The sequence below is a fragment of the Agrilus planipennis genome, unplaced genomic scaffold (genome assembly GCF_000699045.2).
Source record: "Agrilus planipennis isolate EAB-ADULT unplaced genomic scaffold, Apla_2.0 scaffold186, whole genome shotgun sequence".
In the NCBI taxonomy this organism is placed as follows: domain Eukaryota; kingdom Metazoa; phylum Arthropoda; class Insecta; order Coleoptera; family Buprestidae; genus Agrilus; species Agrilus planipennis.
In genome coordinates, this window is record NW_020439023.1 from 412,339 (window position 1) to 435,459 (window position 23,121).

The following is a 23,121-nucleotide window of genomic DNA, read 5'->3' on the forward strand; positions in this document are numbered from 1 at the left end:
TCTGAATCTTTTTAAATAGATCGTTACTTTTTTATCTGTTTTTTATTCAACGTGTCTAATGATTTTAAATTAGTGTGGAGTAGTCTACATATTTAAAAATGCTAGTACCTCCCTACAGTACCATACGCTAGCCTCTACAACAAAAACACATACACATAAAACTTTATCAAATCAATGAAACAGCCGTTACAAACAGGGTCGTACCTTCCAATTCAATACGGAAGTTTCTAAGTTTTGTACCTATTATATTATTAATAAAAAAACTAAACAGTTCAATTTAAAAATAGTAAATGTAAATGTACACTTCCATTTACCTACATACATGGTTTGTAGGAAAATCTTTATTTGATTTTATTATCGTAAAATTGTTTGTTAATTATTAAATTGTTACATACTAAAGTAAAAACAGCATATGCATTTGCGGTGGGTGTTTCTTTTCAAATTGTATCTACACTGTTTGATATACATAGACCTTGATGATGTAAGCCACGTAATTTAGCGACTATATTTGGTCATGACCTGAGACGAGGAACTGTAAATGAATACAAAAGCTCGTTTCGTCACGCTTCTGGACGTGAAAATTGCGGAATGTTATTCATCCACGAAGTAATTACAAGATGCTTTTAGTAATACTAAAGCTGAAACTGCATAATTTAGATACCTAATAGTACTTACTATTGGTTTGAATTAATTAAAATCTAACTGCTTATTTTAGGATGAATATACTTTTCGGGAATATAACTTCTGTACAAAGAATTTGTTTTCATAAAATTATCTTTTTCGCAGTTCTGGGAAATTATTTCTGATGAGCACGGTATCGATCCCACTGGAGCATATCACGGAGACTCCGACCTCCAATTAGAAAGAATAAACGTATACTACAATGAAGCATCTGGAGGCAAATACGTACCACGTGCTATCCTTGTCGATCTCGAGCCAGGCACTATGGACTCGGTCAGATCGGGGCCTTTTGGACAACTTTTTAGACCAGACAACTTCGTTTTCGGCCAGTCTGGAGCCGGAAATAATTGGGCAAAAGGTCATTACACGGAGGGTGCCGAACTCGTAGACTCAGTTTTAGATGTAGTACGAAAAGAAGCTGAATCATGTGATTGTTTACAAGGCTTCCAACTTACACATTCTCTTGGAGGAGGCACTGGTTCTGGTATGGGGACATTGCTCATATCAAAAATCCGTGAAGAATACCCAGATAGGATAATGAACACATTCTCAGTCGTACCCTCGCCCAAAGTATCCGACACCGTTGTAGAACCCTATAACGCCACCCTATCCGTCCACCAATTGGTAGAAAACACCGATGAAACGTACTGTATCGATAATGAAGCTCTCTATGACATCTGCTTTAGAACGTTAAAATTGACAACACCAACCTACGGAGATCTGAATCATTTAGTTTCCCTCACAATGTCTGGAGTAACAACGTGTTTACGATTTCCTGGTCAGTTGAACGCAGATCTTCGGAAATTGGCTGTCAACATGGTACCATTCCCACGACTCCACTTCTTCATGCCCGGCTTTGCACCACTCACATCGAGAGGAAGCCAACAGTACAGGGCCTTAACCGTTCCAGAATTAACACAACAAATGTTTGATGCCAAAAATATGATGGCTGCTTGCGATCCACGACATGGGCGTTACCTAACCGTGGCAGCTATCTTCAGAGGTCGTATGTCCATGAAAGAAGTTGACGAACAAATGTTAAACATCCAAAACAAAAACAGCAGTTATTTCGTCGAATGGATACCTAACAATGTCAAGACAGCCGTATGTGATATTCCACCAAGAGGCCTTAAAATGTCGGCCACTTTCACCGGTAACTCCACAGCCATCCAGGAACTTTTCAAACGTATTTCAGAACAATTCACAGCTATGTTCCGACGAAAAGCTTTCTTGCATTGGTACACGGGTGAAGGCATGGACGAAATGGAATTCACAGAAGCCGAATCAAACATGAACGACCTTGTATCAGAATACCAGCAATACCAAGAGGCAACCGCAGACGAAGACGCCGAATTCGACGAAGAACAAGAAGCGGAAGTAGATGAAAACTAATTCCTCCTTTTTTTTTCCTTCCGATGGTCCCTGCACTAAATCTGATACCGCTTTTTAATTTAACACATGTTATTTGTTCGTTGTACCGAGTACATTCCAGATTTTGTAAATTGAAATAATTTATGCGTGTCAAGACTGAAAGGCCTTCCCAATTTTATTTGTAATTGTTTTATTTATAACTGTTCCATATTTTCTCAATTGTTTATATTAAAACGCTGCCATTCAAATTGCTGTTTTATTTGATTTTGTTTTTAGACAATTTTTGAAGTACACAAAAAGTGTTCAATAGGAAACTGATTTTAGAAAGAAAAGCCGCATGTTCATAAAATATTCCGATCATTTGAGTAAATAGAATCACTGAGTTAAAAATATCTACCTACACCAAATAAATGAACAACTTCCGTTTGTAAAAATTATTGTAACCGTCTGAAGTATTTTTTTAATGTTTTGATTAAAATGAATTATAAATTTGTTACTAATAAAAAGGCATTTCAATAAAAGGATACTATCACAATGTTTTTTTGAAATATACCGAGGTGTACAGTAGAGAACTAGAAAAAAAAACATTAAGATTTACTAAGTAAGATAACGAGATCTTAAACGGGAATGGATATTCTTCCAAGGCAATCAACATATATTAAAAATAAAATAAAGGTGCTTTACCATTTATTTATACTATATAATAATATAATGAAACTGTTATTTTTCTGTGTCCTTACCTTCAATGTTGCAATGAGCTGTGTAGGAGCTAAGAATGAGTAATTACTGATTACTGTCATACTGTCTGAAGTTGTGGGCAGACGTTTCTTTTTCTCAATATTATCGCTTCCGCTTTGGTAGACTAATTACCATTTTAAAAATTACAAGAAATTTCTTTAAAATTAAATTTTATTTTTAAGAGACCTACTCCATATTAAATTGACGACCTACATGGACAGTTAATGAAAAGTTGAAGATACGAAGCGTGAATTTCGAGCATTTAAATACACGAACTAAAGTTTTATATTTTTGTTATTCGAAGTTATTTGAAGTAAAGACTAAATATAATTAACGATTTTTCGAGTATTTTAATTTTATATAGTTTCTGTTGTATTGTGCGCGGGAATTTCATATTTTAATGGTTTCGTTATTAGATGCGAAGCCATTAGACCGCCGCACCACGAAAATACGGAATGGAGAGGGATATTCTACACCGTATATCTTTCCTGCATCTGCGCGTCCTCCACCATCCGCTTTCATAGCTTCGTGCAGCCGTTCAATCAAAACCGTTAGGACTACCGAGTAGGTAACGTGTGTATTTTATATAAGTGAAGTTAAAATAAATTAATTTAACAAGATGAGAGAAATCGTACATATTCAAGCTGGCCAGTGCGGAAACCAAATAGGAGCTAAGGTAATATATTTTTTGATTTACTCAGATCTGGTATTTCAGTCATAGCCATCTTGTAGTGTAATGGCTGAAATATTAGAGTTATTTCTTGCTATAATGTAATAAAGTCCATAGTACAAACATTTCAATTATATCATTGCATTTATTTAAGAAAAATGATTTTAAAATTATGTGTGTTGCTGCATACAATTGCACCATTTTTCGTTATTTCTCCCATTTGAAATCGTATGGTGCGGTCGCTTACCGGCTTTTTATTACTACTAGCCATCTTGGAAACATCGAGGCAGTTGGCATTCGTTAGAACTTTCGTTCGACTTTTAGAATTCAAACATTGTTTCCTGTTTGGCTAGTGTAAAAATGGCCGAAACTATGTGTAGTAACATCGATTGAAATTAGAAATTCCTAATTGTTAAAAGTTTAGATATAACCCAAAAGAGAAAAAAATTGCTTTTTTTTATAAATTCAGTATCTCAGATGAAAATTATCTTAAAATAAAGTTTGCTCTCTATATGAAGATTGTTTAATTTATTTAAGCGTTGTCCATTTAAGTTTCTTTTAAAAATTTATCGAACTGAAAAGGTGTACGGAATAAAAAATCCTTTTATGAAAAAATTCACAGTTAAAGTAATTAGATAATTATTCATACATGGGTGTGTACTACTTGAGGTATACATATTGATACAAAGTTCGATGACCCTTATAACTCAATCTAAAGTTGGTAACTAATTAAAAAAGATCGGAAAGGAATGATCAGTGGGCATCGTTTTTAAACAATATATAAATTTTTAAAAAATGAGGAGTTGTCTATTTAGTCACAAGTTTGATAATTAATGTTGGTACATAGGTACATTTAATGGTTTTAACTTTATATTTACAATATAATAGGACCAGTCTAAATATTTTTGAGAGATAATTGAGCGAAACTTCGGAAAAATTGTTATTAAATTGTGTTGTTTAAAATAACCACTTTTAAGCATTTAGTAGCTATAACATGAATTTGGGTGGCTGACCAGTTTACTTGTACTTTTTAAGGTTTCTATATTTCAGTACATGAACTTATATAAGTACGTAGAAGTGCGAAGGTATATCGTCTATATAGATAGATCAATAAGTTTGAAATAAAATACATAGAACAAGCAGAGGTACGAATCATCGAACGAACAATCATGCTTAATTATAACTCACGATTAATTAGAGATAAATGTAAAGTAGTTTCTATGTGGGGCAAAAAACATCTTGTAATATAGTGTGGGATTGGCTATTAAGGTTAATGGTAATTTGTTCCCACGTAAGCTATTTTCTTAATCGTTTTAAGGAGTGTATGATGTAGTAGGGAAGGTTTAATCCCTGATGGTCGAGAAAAAAATTGGTAGATCATATCATTTCGTGTACACATACACAGTACATTTAATCTATATCTAAACATACATACATATATACTACTTAAACACCACAATATGTAACTACATTAAAATTCGTAAAGAATAGGTATCTTAAAATTTATTGTTTTTAAAGTTTTACATAAACTGCTATCTTAAAATGTTTTAATAACACATATGATTGAATGTTCGCGTTTTCATATATCTGTAAATTATTTATAATGCTGATAATACAAAAAAATTTATTTTTGTGGCTTACAAGGTAACTTTTATCATTACTTGAATTGTCGTTTTTAAGCCTAATTGGAATTTAGAATTCAAATAGACAATCCAGTGGTTTATAAAATGATTACGTCACCTCCCAAGTTACTAAAAATAGATATGATCAAGTTGACCAACATTTATACCTATGTATGTATTATAACAGTTTGTTGTTAAAAATAAAATTTTTTATCAAGGAAAACTACTGACGTCTCGTTTTCATACCATATTAACCTTTAAGAGAAGAAGGATTTGACTTCAGTGGTTTAGTTTTTTTTTTTTTTGAAATTTGGACTTATATTGATTTAAAAATGGGTAAAGTAATATTACAAATTGCATTAATATGAACAATTTTATTTTTGCGTACGACAGTTATTGAAGTACATAAGTCAAAAAACAATTCCAGGTGTATACTCACGATTATTGAAAACAAATATCTTTATCGTTGGTTTTTCAAAATGTCAATGATTAATCACTTGCGATTCTGGCGAAAGCTTAGTATCTACTTATTGGACATTCACTTTAAATGTAGGTGTGGCGAATATTTTCGAAAAAAATTATATGAAAACGATTACAGTTCCAGTTTTGAAACGGGATGCTATAGATATTTAGAGATTATGGTTTAATTATTTAATATTTCTTAAGGTTTTATTGCATCGGGTGTTTACCAATATAAACCTATACAATTTGGGTGCGGTTTTTTGAATCCTATTTTACTTATAGCATTTTTTTAGAAACATTACATTCCTTCGTACATTCATTTACACTATTTACAATTATTTATAAATAATTTCTCAGATTTCAATTATTAATCTGGCATTTTTTGTTATAGTTTTGGGAAATTATATCAGATGAACATGGAATAGACCCCACTGGAGCATATCACGGAGACTCCGACCTCCAATTAGAAAGAATAAACGTATATTACAATGAAGCGTCTGGAGGAAAATACGTACCACGTGCCATACTCGTCGATCTCGAACCAGGTACCATGGACTCCGTCAGATCTGGACCATTTGGACAAATATTTAGACCAGACAATTTTGTATTCGGACAGTCCGGCGCCGGAAATAACTGGGCAAAAGGTCATTATACAGAGGGAGCCGAACTTGTAGATGCCGTTTTAGACGTAGTACGAAAAGAAGCGGAATCATGCGACTGCCTTCAAGGATTCCAACTCACTCATTCCCTTGGTGGTGGTACTGGATCTGGTATGGGTACTTTACTAATCTCAAAAATCCGTGAAGAATACCCAGACAGGATAATGAACACCTATTCTGTTGTGCCATCACCTAAAGTATCAGACACTGTTGTAGAGCCATACAATGCAACTTTATCAGTACATCAGTTGGTTGAGAACACAGATGAAACATACTGTATCGATAATGAAGCTCTTTATGACATCTGCTTTAGAACTTTGAAATTGACAACACCAACCTATGGCGATTTAAATCATTTAGTTTCCCTCACAATGTCTGGCGTAACAACGTGTCTACGGTTCCCTGGTCAATTGAACGCAGATCTTAGAAAATTGGCTGTCAACATGGTACCATTCCCGCGACTCCACTTCTTCATGCCCGGCTTTGCACCACTCACATCGAGAGGAAGCCAACAGTACAGGGCTCTGACTGTACCAGAATTAACACAACAAATGTTTGACGCCAAAAATATGATGGCCGCTTGCGATCCAAGACATGGGCGTTACCTAACCGTGGCAGCTATCTTTAGAGGTCGTATGTCAATGAAAGAAGTCGACGAACAAATGTTGAACATCCAAAATAAGAATAGCAGCTATTTCGTCGAATGGATACCCAACAACGTCAAGACAGCTGTATGTGACATTCCACCAAGAGGTCTTAAAATGTCAGCTACGTTTATTGGTAATTCTACTGCCATCCAAGAGCTATTTAAACGCATTTCAGAACAGTTCACAGCCATGTTCCGCCGAAAAGCTTTCTTGCATTGGTACACGGGCGAAGGTATGGATGAAATGGAATTCACAGAAGCTGAATCGAACATGAACGATCTCGTATCAGAATACCAACAATATCAGGAAGCAACGGCTGACGAAGATGCAGAATTTGATGAAGAAGCAGAGGCCGAAGTTGACGAAAATTAAATTAAAAAATAGAATGCAAACAAAGCAGCAGTTGTTTTACACAAGACTGACATATTTCCTACCTTGATTCGAGAATTAGTATTTAAAGAACTAAATGTGTGTTAGTTCTTCTTCATATTCGTATAAAAATTGTGCTTTCGTTTTTTTTTTATACCAGCTTCCAACATTAAATTAAGCCATTCAACTTAAATTTATACTTTTTCGTATTTAGATAATGACAATATTTTAGGTCATTGCAAGACTATGAAATTTATTGTTATAATTATTAACATTGTTTATATTTTCTGCTGATAAACTCAATAGAACTGTTCATGAAAGAACTTTCTACTTTTCAGTTTAAATAAAAAATAATAAAAGCATATCGTCTTTTTAATTGAAAAACCCTTATGTAAGACTTGCACATTTTAAATATTCTGTAGCAAAATAGTCAAGTTTTGTTAAAAATTTAGTTTTGAGATCACCCAGAGATAATAAAATTTATTCCACCTGAAAGTAATATTTAATTTGCTTTTTTTACTAAGCAACTATTGCTACAATATTGAAAGTTAATATAAATATTGAAAATAATCACATCTTGAAGGTGGGGTTGCTATTGTAAATGAAATGTTTAGAATCTGTAAAAATCGTGTTACAAAGTTAGTAATAATAAATAATTTGTTACTAATCGGATAAAATTACAATAAAGATAGACAATCTGTTAGGTATATGTGTTTGCAAAGTTGCATACAAAGTGTAAATCAAGAAGCCTATGTAAGAGATATATGCGGGTGGAAGTTAAAAGTCTGAAAATTACTGCAATGCTTGAAAAATTAAAAGGCATTAAAATGGGAAACTTCATTTTTTTATAAGAAATTTTATAATGGTAATTATACAGATAATAAAGAAAATACGTATATAAGAGAAGCTTTTTGGGATAAACATAAAATGAAATTCCAAACCATAAGTACACAAGAAGAATTAATTTATTAATTTTTTTATTTAGATGCTTCTTAAAATATGTACGCGCTTATTTCTCCCTTCAAACATATGGTTAGCTTCAACTTATAAAACTACCGTCATAAGAAACACTTGCAAGACTTCGAAATCGACTTTTGGCTTCTAGCATTTCAAAAGGGAGGCATGAAGTGAGTCATAACATATTCGTTCTTTTAAATTTGATGCAAGGAAATTGGTTGTGGTTACACTTAAATGCGTACCTACTTCTATATTAAACAACATTAACATCAAAACCGGAAGCAAATATATCAGTTATCAGCATTTCGTAGCTAATTTACGATAATTTACATTTACTAAACTAAATTTGTACAAAAATATGTGGATTATTCAACAAAATATATTATTTATTTACCTATATGTAACTACTAAGAAAAATACTATACCCAATAAAAAGTAGCTGAAAATACATTTTTTCCTAGGATCATAGGGCTTTTTCGTATAATTATAATGCATTACCGGTAGGTTGGTTTATTGAAATTGTCGGTGCTTAAACAGAACGTTAGAGAGATTATTTAAGAGGGATCACCACAGAGACAAATACTTCTATTTACAATCAATTTTATTTTTCTCTTGTTTTAAAGTTATAATCACTCCGACCATAATAGTATCATTATCTTTAAAGTGGTAAGAGTGCCTCAGATTGACTTCTTAAAGTTCTATTTTCGTATGTGGCCCATTCTTATAGTTCCGCATGTCATTTTTGGAACTCAGGCAAATAAATAACCGTTGTTATCCTAGACAAGAGTTTATTTATGAATCCGTCAGAAGTCACTTCGATGTAAGCGTTTTTACTATTTAAATATGCCAATTCACATGTGTACACAACAAGAAGTAGCGTTTTTGGAATCGGTTTTTACATTAAAATGAAGAAGAGATGCAAAATACAGCACAACCTCGATAATACGAACTAATTATTGATTTTTCGGATTATCAAAGAGCAATCGTCTGACATATTAAATACAGATATTTGCATACATATAAACCTTATTCTTTAAACAAATATGAAACATAAAAAAGTAGCTCGGGACGTTTAATATCAACTTTTTCCTATATTGATAACGCAATACGTATGCGTTTTGACGCCATTTCATAACTGTTAATGTAATTGTTTCATAAGATGGACGAAATGTAACATTTTGCATGTATCTACAGCTTCTTTTTGAGCCGGATGACGTTGTCACGCCTGCGCTATTCGAATTTGTTCGGACTATCAAGTTTGTTCGAATTATGAGTGTTCGTTGTTCGGATTAGCGGAGAATCGGATTAGCTATGTCCGGATTCTTGAGGTTATAGTATAGATTGTCAATATATGCATACAAATACAGACAGACGAAAAGATAAAGTCTTATAAAAGTCGAAGATTGTTTTAAATACATTTAAGGAATAGAAACATTTTTTCTACTATTTTAAATCAATTCAATAAATTGTCAATTCACTGAATAATACAAGAAAATAAAAATACCTTTAATCTTATATCAAAAAAGTGTATCTATGTAATTGTTTTATCGCTTATTATAACTGCTTTAGAAGTTTGATAATAAACTTATCCCAAGTTTTTCCTAAAGCTTCTGAACAAGTTTAAACACTTGTAATGTATAATTGGTAAACCAGTGCAAATAGTTCTTTTTGTGTATTCAAAATTCGTTGAATTTATGCTTCCCTTTTGAAGATATATAGTCTTATACATATTAGCTACTAATGAAACTGTTTAAAGCTGCATGGATTTCTCTTATTTGATTATAAAAGGAACATTTCTAAATTAATACACATCTGACTTTTGTAGGTAAATTAAGAGCTAAATCCCTTTCTCCCGAAATTGAAAAATAATTTGGTTTAGATCGTTCTAAAAATTAGATATTATACCAGTAGGTACATTGGAATTAATTTAATTGTTTTCTATTATTCAAAATGATTACCATAAAAATCGCATTGTTATGAAGACAAAACAGATAAAATTGTTTTGTCGGTTTATTTACGTATGAACATACCTAATTACTCGTAAAATTATAATTATCAGGCAGCAGAAAACTATTATTGAAGTTTGAATCAGTATCAGCTTATGGCCTTATCTATTTAGTATTCACGAGATATCTACTTTGTTATTTATCACACAGACTTTTACTGCTTGTCTCATCGTCATATAAAGATAAAAGGTTTGTTTTCTTGCGTACGATCTTATGAATTACTCACACTACAAGAGAAGATTTTGTGGAACAAATGAACGTAGGTAAACAACCAACGACGTTTAATAGTTTAATTATACAAAAGAACAATTAAACCTCATAAAATTATGTTAAAAGGAATAACCTGAACGAAGTATTTCTTCATTAAGAGAATTTCTAAATTCTAAAGATAGAAGTCAGATGAGGATTTCAAAAAATGTAAGAAATCTGAAGGGTGTTGGCCTGATGCCGCTTAATTAAATATTTGGCCCTCCTTATGTCTACGAGCTTTTCGACATGCCTATAAACACTTTCCGTTGTGGTTAGAAATAAAACAGAACTAAAGTTAGATAAAATGAGTGTAACGTGATATGGACGATCTCCATGCCAGAGGCAGTCACTGTCTGAGCTAAAGGTTCATTTACTCAGTAGCTCATCGCAGTTGGCTTCGAGGCGTGACAGTAGCTCCAAGGCATCAGAACAGAAACAATCGAGCAACAACAATGAGGGAAATTCTGCATCTTCAAGCCGGACAATGTGGAAATCAAGTAGGCGCCAAGGTATGAACAATTTTTTATACGTTTTATTTATTACATTTAAAACCGAATTTTACTTTTTTCAAAGTGAACCTATGTTTGAAGTTTTAAAAACTTTTTTAGTTGCTTAAGTTCAAAAGTCTAGAAGGATTTCGATTTTAATTTCTTTACAACTTTAATAGCATCTCCCCAAAATAACTTTTTTAGAATAGTATTATATTAAAACTATTGTTTGATTGTAAGAAATTGTACGATTAACCCTTTTCATTTCTGGTGATTTTATTTAGGTTATTAATTAAATAAGTTAACAATAATTATCGAATAAAAACGAAAAATAAAATAAAAGTGAATCTGTTCGTAATTTACTTTAATTCTGAAATTTAAATAGTATGAAAGAAAGTATTATTTCTAAAATTTTTAAATGTTTCTTCAAATATTAAATTACTGCGATCATAAATTTAATAAAAATGAACAATATAATTCGCGTCTTATCAGTATGTTTCCCTGCCTATTATCGCACATGTGGTCATTTAATAGTAAACACTAAAGTATTTAATAGCGATGGTATCGGAGTTTTTATTTCATCATTTCTCCATTTTAGAAATAATACGCTGTCTGTTAATTAAAAAGTGTGCCCATTGTTTCCCTTACATGGTCTTCCATATACAGAATATTCAGTTATATTTGCCAAAAAAGTAAACCGTTACTGTGAAATAAGGTAAATTAATATCCTTGTACGCAATTTTTATATTTTTTTAGTTTGTTCAAAGACGGTTTTTAACTATTACCGTACACAAAGTTTTATTTTTATGATGCTTAACTATGGTTAAAATGTAAGTTAATTAAAAAGTGTGCCCATTGTTTCCCTTACATGGTCTTCCATATACAGAATATTCAGTTATATTTGCCAAAAAAGTAAACCGTTACTGTGAAATAAGGTAAATTAATATCCTTGTACGCAATTTTTATATTTTTTTAGTTTGTTCAAAGACGGTTTTTAACTATTACCGTACACAAAGTTTTATTTTTATGATGCTTAACTATGGTTAAAATGTAAGGTATTTCAAAACAGAAAGGAAAACAATACCTGCAATTGTCATATGTGCGAATTTTTGATATGAATAAAATTGTGATTACTAATATACAGTACAAAATTCACTTTGATATGAATACGTACATATGCATGTTTGTTATTATATATATATATATTAAAGCGCTACCATTGAATTATTTTTAAATACTTCTTTTTATAGACCATATAAGTTGCTTTTATTAGCTGTGTAGTTGGTCATTTCTTCATGTAATTATTTTTCAATTATTTCCCTCCCTAAAGTGGCTACTATTTTAAAGAGAATTTAACATGTGTTTCTAGTGTCTTATAGTATCGCGAAGTTAATTACGAACTTTAAAGACAGCAACGAGTTAAAATTAATACTCTCATTTATTATTTTTTTTATCAGTGTTACAAAAGGCATTAAGGTCATTGCATCCGTGCTTAAATAGTCCATTGTGTAGACACGAGGACCATATCATTTCGTGTACACATACACAGTACATTTAATCTATATCTAAACATACATACATATATACTACTTAAACACCACAATATGTAACTACATTAAAATTCGTAAAGAATAGGTATCTTAAAATTTATTGTTTTTAAAGTTTTACATAAACTGCTATCTTAAAATGTTTTAATAACACATATGATTGAATGTTCGCGTTTTCATATATCTGTAAATTATTTATAATGCTGATAATACAAAAAAATTTATTTTTGTGGCTTACAAGGTAACTTTTATCATTACTTGAATTGTCGTTTTTAAGCCTAATTGGAATTTAGAATTCAAATAGANATAAATTATTCATAAAAATGATATATTATTCACGATATCATATTTATCATTGTTTTGAATAGCATTTTTCCGAAAATGTTCGTCATTAAACTATCTTGCTTATGTAGATATAGTACATATACGTATATTAGCGACAACCATTTATCGTTTTCAACAAAAGTAAAACATTCAAACATGTAATTGTCTATATTTGGTTAGTAAACCGAAATATTTTTAGATATCAAGAGAAAATTTTGTCATACAGCAAATTGTCTGTACTTTTATCTCACATCCAAAAAATTCGTCATTAAGTAAATTGTTTATTATTTGTCGAATTCAGGACCGAAAAATTATTCCAAGTGCAATGCATAAATAAAATTCTGTGGAACATAAAAACAACTTAATTTCAAACGGTAGAAAAGAAAAGAGAGCACACTGTTACAGCAGAATCGACTTTGATTACATTTTAACCTTCCGCTTGTAAAAATTATTATTACGTCAACTTTTCCCAACAATTAATTCACACACGTTTTGTACTTTAAAAAAACTTAATATTTTTTGTAGTTAATAAATTAAATAAATAATCTGATTAAAATTAAAGCAAATTCAAAGAAATTTGAGGCATTGGGCTTCCTCCGATATAGGAGGGAAAAATGATATAAAAAACAGATAAATTTAAATTCGTTGAGTTTTTACAAAAGTGCAGTGATTGTCTGACATGATTCAGAATTTGCAGAAATTCCTAATTGGATAAAAACTTTACATGTAAAATTCTTACAACCGAAAAATGGAAACCTAACTAAATTTGTTATTGCTATACTCAAAAATGTAATCGTCATAAAGTCGTCAGTCCTAACACAAGTTAGACACACACCTCCACTCTTTCATATCCTAAGCTAATTTTAACATTTCCCTAAAACTAGAAAATCCTGTGGAATGTCCTTAACTATTTGCGAAACAGTAATCTAATCTAGGTCTACCTCAAGTCCTCTTAACCCCTGTTTCTGCTTCTAATATGTCTCTGATTAGCCCTTCATGAGAAATGTATGCCTAGTAAAAAATGTAGGGGTTATTACTTATTACTGCCGTTGTCATTAACCTGAACCTAAACCAAAAAAACTGATGAAGTAGGAATTATTAGTAACGAGTTTTTACCCCCCGGCTTCGCTCTCATTGATATCCCAAATACGAGTTACAGATCATTAAAAATACAATAATTCGATAAATTTGCTTTTAAGTCCTGACCAGGATCATCAAGGTAAAACTAAAGTTTCTAATTTTCTACGTCAAACATATACTAGTAGAATGACAGTAAATAAAGCTCTTCTTTCTATTCCTAGGGGGATTTTTTTTAACTCTATGTCCTTTTCCATGCTCCTGACAATGTGCGTACAAAATTTCTTGGATAAGGATAAGTAGAAATCTACAGGTTTGTTTGTTTTATAAAAAGTTTCTTTAAAAGATTTTTATGATTTTTTGAATAATTTCCTACATGCTTTTGGCAATCACTCTTCATAAATATCTTGTATCAAACTGCCGGTAATTTTGCATTGGAACGCACCTTAGCAACTAACGTCTTTATGTACGAAACAGTTATAAAATAATTATTTGGATCATTGACTGAACAACGGGCCTCGTCAACAAAAAAACAACCTAATAGTCAATCTTGCATTTCACTGTCCGTCTACATCGCTCGTTGGTAAGGTAATGTAGGTACGGGTACTAGATGCCTAACAATGTCAGGATGGACGCTGGTCTGATATGGTAACGCTCTGATAGACAGTAAAAACACCGTCCGCCACAGACAATGGCTTTCAAAAAACAAATATTTTAAATAGCAGCCCGTTTAATTGTACACTTATCCATAGCGAATTAAGCGAATTATGCATCGTTTTGGAGCAAATGACACTACATTCTGCATTTTGTAGTCGGAAAAAGGTCAGCTATAAAATTACTAAAATATAATGACCGATAGTTAATTTATTTAATCATTTTTATTGCGATACTAGAAAATAGTTCAAAGCAAAATAGGAGATGGGAATAATTTTGTGAGCTACATATTCAAAAGAGTATCAAGGAGTGGGCTCAGCAATTTTTGATCTTTTTATTTATTCTATTTCATTTTCCCCTTATTATTTACTACTGGTATGTGGATCAAACAATTTTTTTATAGCTTCTGATCAAAATAGAGATTCCTAGTGATGTTAAACATTAAACATTCCTTTTCGATGCCATGCACAGATCATGAATTTTAACCGTGAAACTATTAAAAAAATTACTGAACGTACATGGGAGTGGCAGCCCTTAAGATCCTCCACATCCTTGCTTTCGATTGACATTCTTTCCTTTAATATCCTGTAGTAGACTCCGCCTATATTGACCAACCGCTTAATATGAATTAATTGCAGTGCTAAGTTTAGTTTTCATATTAAATTCTCTATAGAAAACTTTGGATAAAATGACTCCGTTTAAGATGACATATCGTTTATTATAACTGATTCTCAAGAAATTATATCCGGCTATAGTCACCCAAATGATTAATAACATTTTCGCTCATTTTTCTGATTCTTCTTATGTATATTGAAATTACAATACATCGTTCTTTTTCTTTTTCTGTTAATAAATATATACAATTTGTAGTTTTCCTCTCTATTGAACTAATTAACTACCCAAAATAGAAAGTTGCTTATTTTCTAAGACTATGCTTTGTATGACGCCCGCTTAGTATGACGTGTTTGTCATTTCCCTTCAATGTCATTATAAGCGGATTTTACTGTATATTCATTTTTTAAAAGAAAAAAATAGAACCACAAAGAATCCTATACGATTACATGATCTTTTTACAAATTTGAAAGATATGCATTTATTGGCATAAGGAAAGAATATTTTTCTATTAGCAAACATAACTATTTAAGAATTGATACCTCGCCACGGGTGTGTATATTTTCGCTTTAATAAGCGAAATATGTTCTTCTATACCTTCTTCCCTTATTTTGCATTCAATTGTTTTTGATATTGAAACCAATACCGGGGTTTAAATTTGTTTTATTTAAAAAACCACAGTCAACGTTTCACTCAGGTTATTAGGCATTTTCAAGGCTAGTTTTATTTAGTTAAAACTTTAATACTGTTGGAATTTGGTTAAAGGACATATTAAGAGATCAACTACCATTAATTAACATTAATAAACATTTTTTATATAGATAAAAAACTAACACAATAATTGTTTCAAACACGTTGTACAATTAAAATAAATAAATAAATAATTAAAAACACGTGGTGACAGTTATACATAAACATGTTAAAAAACAACAGTTGTTTTATTATTTAAATAGTACAACGTTTTTAAAATTGTTATGTTAGTTTTTAGAATTTTATCTATACAAAAAAATTTTTATTAATGTTTATTAATGCTTGTTGGTCTCTGAGCATATCCTTTAACCAAGTTCCATCAGTATTACAATTTTTACTGAATAAAACTAGTCTTGAAAAAGGCTAACAACCTGGGCGAAACGTTGGTTGTGGTTTTTTAAATAAAATAAATTTAAACCCCAGTATTCTTTTGATCAAAAATAACTGAAATATGTTTTCGAGTTAAAATAACTGAAGTTATGTTTCATTAAAAGTGAAGATAAAACATTTGCGAAATTCCTAATATAAGAATACAGGCTATTTTAAAACTAAGTTGCATGATTCATGAAAAAAACTAAATGACAATCGTCAGTGTAAATTTTTTCAATTAAGAAACGTTCAAGAAGACATGTCCCAAGCGAAGTTTAATTTAGGTATATTTTTATAAAACCATCCGTGCCAGCTATATGTAGTCTCACCACTTTACTTTTTATCGGAACAAACGGAAATACTTGTCGTACACGGCTTATAAGATATTTTAGTAAGCTACTTGAATATTCATAGGGATAAACCCTGGAATATTTAGAAGCAAGAAGATTTATCCTTGAGCCTAAATTTATCTTTTGAATGAGATGTAAAATTAAAAGCCAAGTGCATCTTTGTTTTTAGTATTACGATCAAATTTTGTTCTCGAGGGATAAAACTTGTATGCACCTACTAACCGCGACTTCTTCTAAAATAATAATTTATATACAAAACTAACCAAGTGAGCAAGTTTTCACAACAACACAATTAATCATCATTATAAGTATCTTCTGTTTATTATCAAACTATTTTCTGTATAAATACCTACACAGGTATTGAAAATTTACAACACTTTTTCGAATTGCTATAAAAAATCCTACTCCCAATTCTGTTTAATTGCATCGTATTGGTTTTGTTACAGATTACAAACGCCATAAAATCGCGTACTAGAGTAGGCGATACTAATGTAAAGTTAATTCGTTATAGCAAATACAAAATTAATTGCTTATTTTGACGTGACAACGTCTTATAATTCGATGGAGCCGGCTGCATGCACGAAAAAACATGACTCATGCGGCGTTACCTCGCTCTGAGGCGTTCTATTTAAGGCTTGAAGTGCAAGCGAGAGCGCGGAACGAGCGACAAAGAGGCACAATCGGTCTCCGCGTTCGGCAGCGTTCGACATCTGTCTCTCTCCTACTTGAGTGAGCGATGCGTCCGTGTGGACAGCTGCTATACAATAATACATTTGTATTTACCTCCTTCTCTATATCCATACAACATATCTATCAAACAAATAAAATTAAAATTTTCTTTTGAAAAATGAAACCATTCCATCAGTATTTTCTTATGACGTTGTCACGTTCAACTATCGTCAGTAAACCGACTTTACAGACAACCGATTTTTTTTCGAGAGAGTTGTAACATATTTATTTATTATTTCGTTTGTAAATACGGTTGTATTTACTAAGTTATTGGATTTAGGACGTTGCCGAATTCTTATAACTAGGGAGCGAACGTGGTTCGCACATATCAGGGGCGTACTTAGGACGCCGAGATACTCTGTAGATGGGACATAATTTAATAACTAATTTAAGAAAAAATAACATGTTTCAATTCGATATAATGAAACTACTATAAATTACCATTTATGGTTAATTTCCTTAAATCCAATACTTAAGTGTATTTATGGCCTGCTATTGTTACAGACAGAGAAGTGAAAATAAATTATTTAGGAAACAAAATAAAGCGTGATGTTTACAATATTAAATTCTTTTTTGATCTTACTTAAAAGTCAGTTTTAGTTGATGTTTCCCTCATAAAATTAGCATTCATCGTGTCACTTCCGGTAGACATGTGAAAACGTTTTGGCGAAGACAGATTTGTTTGGCTGTCAAATGAATGGTGTCAATAGAAAAATTTTGACGAAAATAAAGAACCCGGAAGAAAAGATCTAAAATAGTTGTATATTCTGTATATTTAGCTTGAATTTCGCGTGAAATATATGAATTCATCTATGTACAAAGAATATATTTATATATTTCTGCAATTGCATTAGTGTCGATTGTTCGTCTGCCAGTTCGGGTGTCCGGTCACCGACAGTGTCTCAAAAGCATTCGAAAACGCACAAACAGAAATAGAAATTTATTTTCGTGTGTACATAATGTAAATGTACGTTGAACCGCAATTTTTCTCAGTCTCCAGTAAAAGTTCCAAAGGACCGACGACGTTGACATATAAAATAGAAATATGTTCTCGGAGAGGAATGTAAAGCGCAAGCTTAAGATACATTAAAACGTCGAAATGGTCTATAAAGCTACATTTGCTATGTTTAATGGTGTTTAAAATTACTTTAACGAAATGAATCCAACAGTCTAGACTCTACACCATAGCTAAAATTATTATTCTAGGGTAAATAAATAAAATGCAACATTGCAAACTTTTTAATTACATTTTGTCATGAAATTGCTGTGGCGTGCTGATGGGGACAAATAAATTTGAAATCACGCAGCTTGAATAAATCATTGACTACGAACTTAAAATATTCTTCTTCTATGAAGTTCCAAATTATCCAATAATATGTAGAGTTAGTCCTAACCTTTGGCCTCTTAATAATGATTCAAGAAGATATCGTTACAGAAATGCGGTACAATAAACATTAAGAAACCTTTACAATTACGGAAGAAATGAGATTTTTATTATACAATAACAAAAATTTTGAAATAAGCACTTAAAGCATTTTCTGTCTATTTGAACAGTAAGAGTAATTATTATAGAAACTACACAAAAAGTTGCTTTATCGTTTACCTATCAGTTATGTGAACTCTGGCTAAATTTAACTAAATTACATTTGCAAGATCGTAACTTCTACTTTTTAATAGGTTTAATAAAATTAATTAATTCAAAAATTTTTGTCGTAATAATAATAAGAAAAAGATGAAGACCATGCAACACCATCGGAGAAATTACAGCATGTAGTAGGAATAAGTTGGTTTTTATGTTTTGATTATCATACGTAATTACACTGATATAAGTACTACTTAATGAGGTATAGACAATAACAATATTTGTAGCAATTATCTTAATTTTTTCAGTTTTGGGAAGTGATTTCCGAAGAACATGGCATTGACCCTAGCGGAATCTACATTGGCGAAAGCGATTTGCAATTGGAGAGGATTAACGTTTATTACAATGAAGCCACAGGTAATAAACAATACAACATTTCTAATTATATTACAACTACTAGAATATTAAAAAACAAAAATTGGAAACTGACAATTTGTCTTGAACCCCATGAAATCTATTGCAAATTTACTTAGGGATCGACCATAAAATACGACCCCTTCCTCTCCTTTCGTCACCCTAAGTCATACTATTAGCGACCCCCCTAACAAATATTACGTCACAAAAGCTTGTCCCCGTCCATATAAACGATTTCTTGTGATTAAAAACAGCAATGAAATTGACTTTCTATCGTAATGAAAAATTGTAGGAACTTCCTTGTAAGAAAAACATTGAAATAAAATTCACTAATTGCAAACGTCACATTTCCTTAGACCCCCTCACCCCTTATATCTCGTCACGCCAAGCAATATCCCTCGCTTCCCTTTATTTTATGAACGATCCCTTATAGAAATCAAGTTTTGAGAACTTATACAAATTATAAACTTATGATTTCTATTGTTCTACTACGTCAAGTTCAAATCGATAGAGAACCGTCACCTTTTTAGGTAGGGAACCCTAAAACTAGTAAAATTTGCCTGGATGCACTTGGGGATACATTTTCGAAAAAGAAAAATTCAGAACAAAACTTTAACATGTTTCAAATTCGTATTATTCTCTATTAAGAACAAAATTAATTATATCCGCTAGAAGACGCTAGACATGATTAAATTATCTAAAGACGAGACTTTTTCGTCTCAAAACGTCTAGCGATGACTTCATCGCTAGCTAGCGTTGCAGCTCGTTTCAATGCTTTTCTGCAGCGTACAAAGGCATGTAGAAGAATAATTGGCTGTTTTTATAGTTTATTGCTATGTTTCCTTCTACACTTTATTGCATGCAATGATAAACAGTTTTATGGTGGAATCTAAATGAAGTTACAAGAAACTGCTCATGAAGTCCCGTTCATTAAACCATCAGAGTAACATTATATCGTATGAATTCACGCTACATTGTAGAGCACCTCACCCAATTCTACGTCTATGTATTGCTCTTCTAGAACATCTTTAAATTCGATTTATAAATCGAATTAAACTAACGGTCTTGTCCAACACCATTATTTACTTAATTTCTGTTGTGAAGTCTATTGCCGTCATTGCATATGATCTAAATTATCTTTACTTTAAGATGCTGCATTGTTTAAAATATCTTGGTTATACAAAATTAACTAATTTTGAGACTTCTGTTTCCCAATTAGTTTAATCATTGGTTAATGTTCATAATTTGTCGAAATGCGATACCTGCATTCGAAGACTTTAAAGAACTCTTAAGGAGTAATTTACTGCCTGGTCATTCAACAGTACATAAATTTTTATTCTTGTTTCACCGTTTCTGAGGACCATAATTTATTTATGGGCTGTTTAATTTTCCTGTCAACATCCGTGACCTATAGTTAAACGCGGTTGCAGGCATTTATTACATTTGGCACTGCTACATTGAATTTTATTTTCTTATTTTTGATAAAAAAAAGCAGCTCTGAGCATACTCGTTGGGTTACAGAGACGTCAGGTTTTCCAAAAGAACGAACGCGTGGAAAACACTATCAATTTTTCAATAAGTTTTGAGAATTCCTGCCAGAAAGAGCAACGCTTTAAAGATGTACTTCATTAAAGTATTTTTTTTGCAGTTGCTACCAGAAGTAATGGGGGCAAATACGTTCCTCGAGCAATTTTACTGGATTTGGAACCAGGAACCATGGATGCTGTCCGTTCTGGAATCTATGGAAAGCTGTTTAGACCAGACAATTTCGTTTTCGGACAGTCAGGTGCAGGAAATAACTGGGCTAAAGGTCACTACACAGAAGGAGCAGAACTGGTCGATGCAGTTCTGGACGTTGTCAGAAAAGAAGCTGAGAACTGCGATTGTCTTCAAGGATTCCAGCTAACTCACTCGCTTGGGGGCGGTACAGGATCCGGCATGGGCACTCTATTGATCTCAAAGATAAGGGAAGAATATCCCGACAGGATAATGAACACCTATTCAGTAATGCCAAGTCCCAAAGTGTCAGACACCGTTGTAGAACCCTACAATGCCACCCTTTCAGTCCATCAGTTGGTCGAAAACACCGACGAAACGTTCTGCATCGACAACGAAGCCCTCTACGATATCTGCTTCAGGACACTGAAAGTTCCCAACCCAAGTTACGGAGATCTAAACCATTTAGTTTCGCTCACAATGTCGGGAGTCACAACGTGCCTTAGATTCCCCGGCCAACTTAATGCCGATCTTAGGAAGTTGGCAGTAAACATGGTGCCTTTCCCCCGGCTACACTTCTTCATGCCAGGTTTCGCTCCTCTAACGTCCAGAGGAAGTCAACAATACAGAACTCTTTCAGTTCCCGAACTTACTCAACAAATGTTCGACGCTAAAAACATGATGGCTGCATGCGATCCAAGGCACGGTCGATACTTGACAGTTGCTGCTGTCTTTAGAGGAAGAATGTCGATGAAGGAAGTCGACGAGCAGATGCTTGCCGTTCAGAACAAGAACAGTAGTTATTTCGTCGAATGGATACCGAATAATGTTAAAACAGCCGTTTGTGATATTCCACCTACGGGACTCAAGATGTCATCTACATTCATCGGTAATACGACCGCTATACAAGAACTGTTCAAGAGGATTTCCGAACAATTCGCCGCCATGTTCAGACGCAAAGCTTTCTTGCATTGGTACACGGGTGAAGGCATGGACGAAATGGAATTCACAGAAGCTGAATCAAACATGAACGACCTTGTATCAGAATACCAGCAATACCAAGAAGCAACCGCTGAAGAAGATTACGAAGCGGAGGAAGAAGCTGCTGCTGACGATTTTAACTGCTAGGTTTTCTTAAAATATTATTAGAAATAATTTTAGTAATTTATGAAGATAATTTATTTTAAATTTGCACTTTACTCTTCACGTTTTATAGGATTAACTTGAAATTTTCTCAAAATGATTGCCGAGACTGATTTTGTACTTTTTCACACTTTCAGGAAATAAATTTTAACTATATTTTTTGTTTCATTTATAGATTAATAAGTGTTTGCACAATTGATTTCTTCCATTCCAGTAAGCATGGATGAAGTGATTAAAAATTAAATAATTAATGTAACATTTATGAGTAAATTTATCGCATTGCGCTCAATATTTTCCTTCTAATTACGGACTTAATCGTCGCTTTTTAAATGTAATAAATTATTGATGAGCACTTTAGCAGCACGTATCTAATCATCAAAGCCACTTTTACTACAGCTGCATTGTATTAGAAATATAAAACATTACTGCAGATTCTCAATACTGTATTATACAACACGTACGTGTCCTAAAAGTAATTAAAATTGACTACACAAAACTAAACTAAACATAACATTGTGAAAAACTTGATTTTTGGGGAAAAGTTCTTCAAGAAATGTTAGTATACCAATGCATTTATCCTGACTTTCTATGATTTGAAAGTAATAGCGGAAATATTGTTAAGTACATCACAGACGCTTTAATTCTCTTAAACATTATAACCCTACTTGTATAATCAAACTTTTCAATAAATATAAATATTAATTTATATTCCCGCTAATTTTGCTCAATTTATTTGTAAACTAAAACTTTCTGCATCTGTCAGCATCTGTTACTTAAGTGTAAAATTAGGTATAATTTAATTATAGTTTACTATTACTCTCATCAAAACGTTTTATATGATCAGAGAAGATATGATTCATATCATAAGCATATCAATCTCATCCTCTGAGATTTTCTGTAAAACATTTCAGTATTACTACATTGTAGAAACCACT

General features: G+C 32.2%; 3 protein-coding genes across 3 annotated transcripts; all 3 read left to right on the plus strand.

Annotated features, from left to right (window-relative positions):
* The first annotated feature begins 765 nt into the window (after nucleotides 1–765).
* LOC112904966 (tubulin beta chain) lies at nucleotides 766–2,587 on the plus strand. The gene has a single exon (XM_025976352.1). The coding sequence runs from the start codon at nucleotides 946–948 to the stop codon at nucleotides 2,071–2,073; it is 1,128 nt and encodes a 375-aa protein (XP_025832137.1). The 5' UTR covers nucleotides 766–945; the 3' UTR covers nucleotides 2,074–2,587.
* Nucleotides 2,588–3,280: 693 nt separating this feature from the next.
* On the plus strand, nucleotides 3,281–7,300 carry LOC108738295 (tubulin beta-1 chain). The gene is made up of 2 exons (XM_018471663.2): nucleotides 3,281–3,466; nucleotides 5,936–7,300. The coding sequence occupies exons 1-2, from the start codon at nucleotides 3,410–3,412 to the stop codon at nucleotides 7,220–7,222; spliced, it is 1,344 nt and encodes a 447-aa protein (XP_018327165.1). The 5' UTR covers nucleotides 3,281–3,409; the 3' UTR covers nucleotides 7,223–7,300.
* A 3,477-nt stretch (nucleotides 7,301–10,777) lies between these two features.
* Nucleotides 10,778–22,342, plus strand: LOC108738277 (tubulin beta chain). The gene is made up of 3 exons (XM_018471640.2): nucleotides 10,778–10,940; nucleotides 19,222–19,330; nucleotides 20,976–22,342. The coding sequence occupies exons 1-3, from the start codon at nucleotides 10,884–10,886 to the stop codon at nucleotides 22,169–22,171; spliced, it is 1,362 nt and encodes a 453-aa protein (XP_018327142.2). The 5' UTR covers nucleotides 10,778–10,883; the 3' UTR covers nucleotides 22,172–22,342.
* Nucleotides 22,343–23,121: the final 779 nt, after the last annotated feature.

What these genes read in the sequence shown, in the direction of transcription:
- LOC112904966 (XM_025976352.1), top strand. Translation starts at nt 946, where the DNA reads ATGGACTCGGTCAGATCGGGGCCTTTTGGACAACTTTTTAGACCAGAC.
- LOC108738295 (XM_018471663.2), top strand. Translation starts at nt 3,410, where the DNA reads ATGAGAGAAATCGTACATATTCAAGCTGGCCAGTGCGGAAACCAAATA. An exon ending in GAAACCAAATAGGAGCTAAG is followed by an intron (nt 3,467 to 5,935) that starts GTAATATATTTT and finishes TTTTTGTTATAG; the next exon opens with TTTTGGGAAATTATATCAGA.
- LOC108738277 (XM_018471640.2), top strand. Translation starts at nt 10,884, where the DNA reads ATGAGGGAAATTCTGCATCTTCAAGCCGGACAATGTGGAAATCAAGTA. An exon ending in GAAATCAAGTAGGCGCCAAG is followed by an intron (nt 10,941 to 19,221) that starts GTATGAACAATT and finishes TAATTTTTTCAG; the next exon opens with TTTTGGGAAGTGATTTCCGA. An exon ending in TTATTACAATGAAGCCACAG is followed by an intron (nt 19,331 to 20,975) that starts GTAATAAACAAT and finishes TTTTTTTTGCAG; the next exon opens with TTGCTACCAGAAGTAATGGG.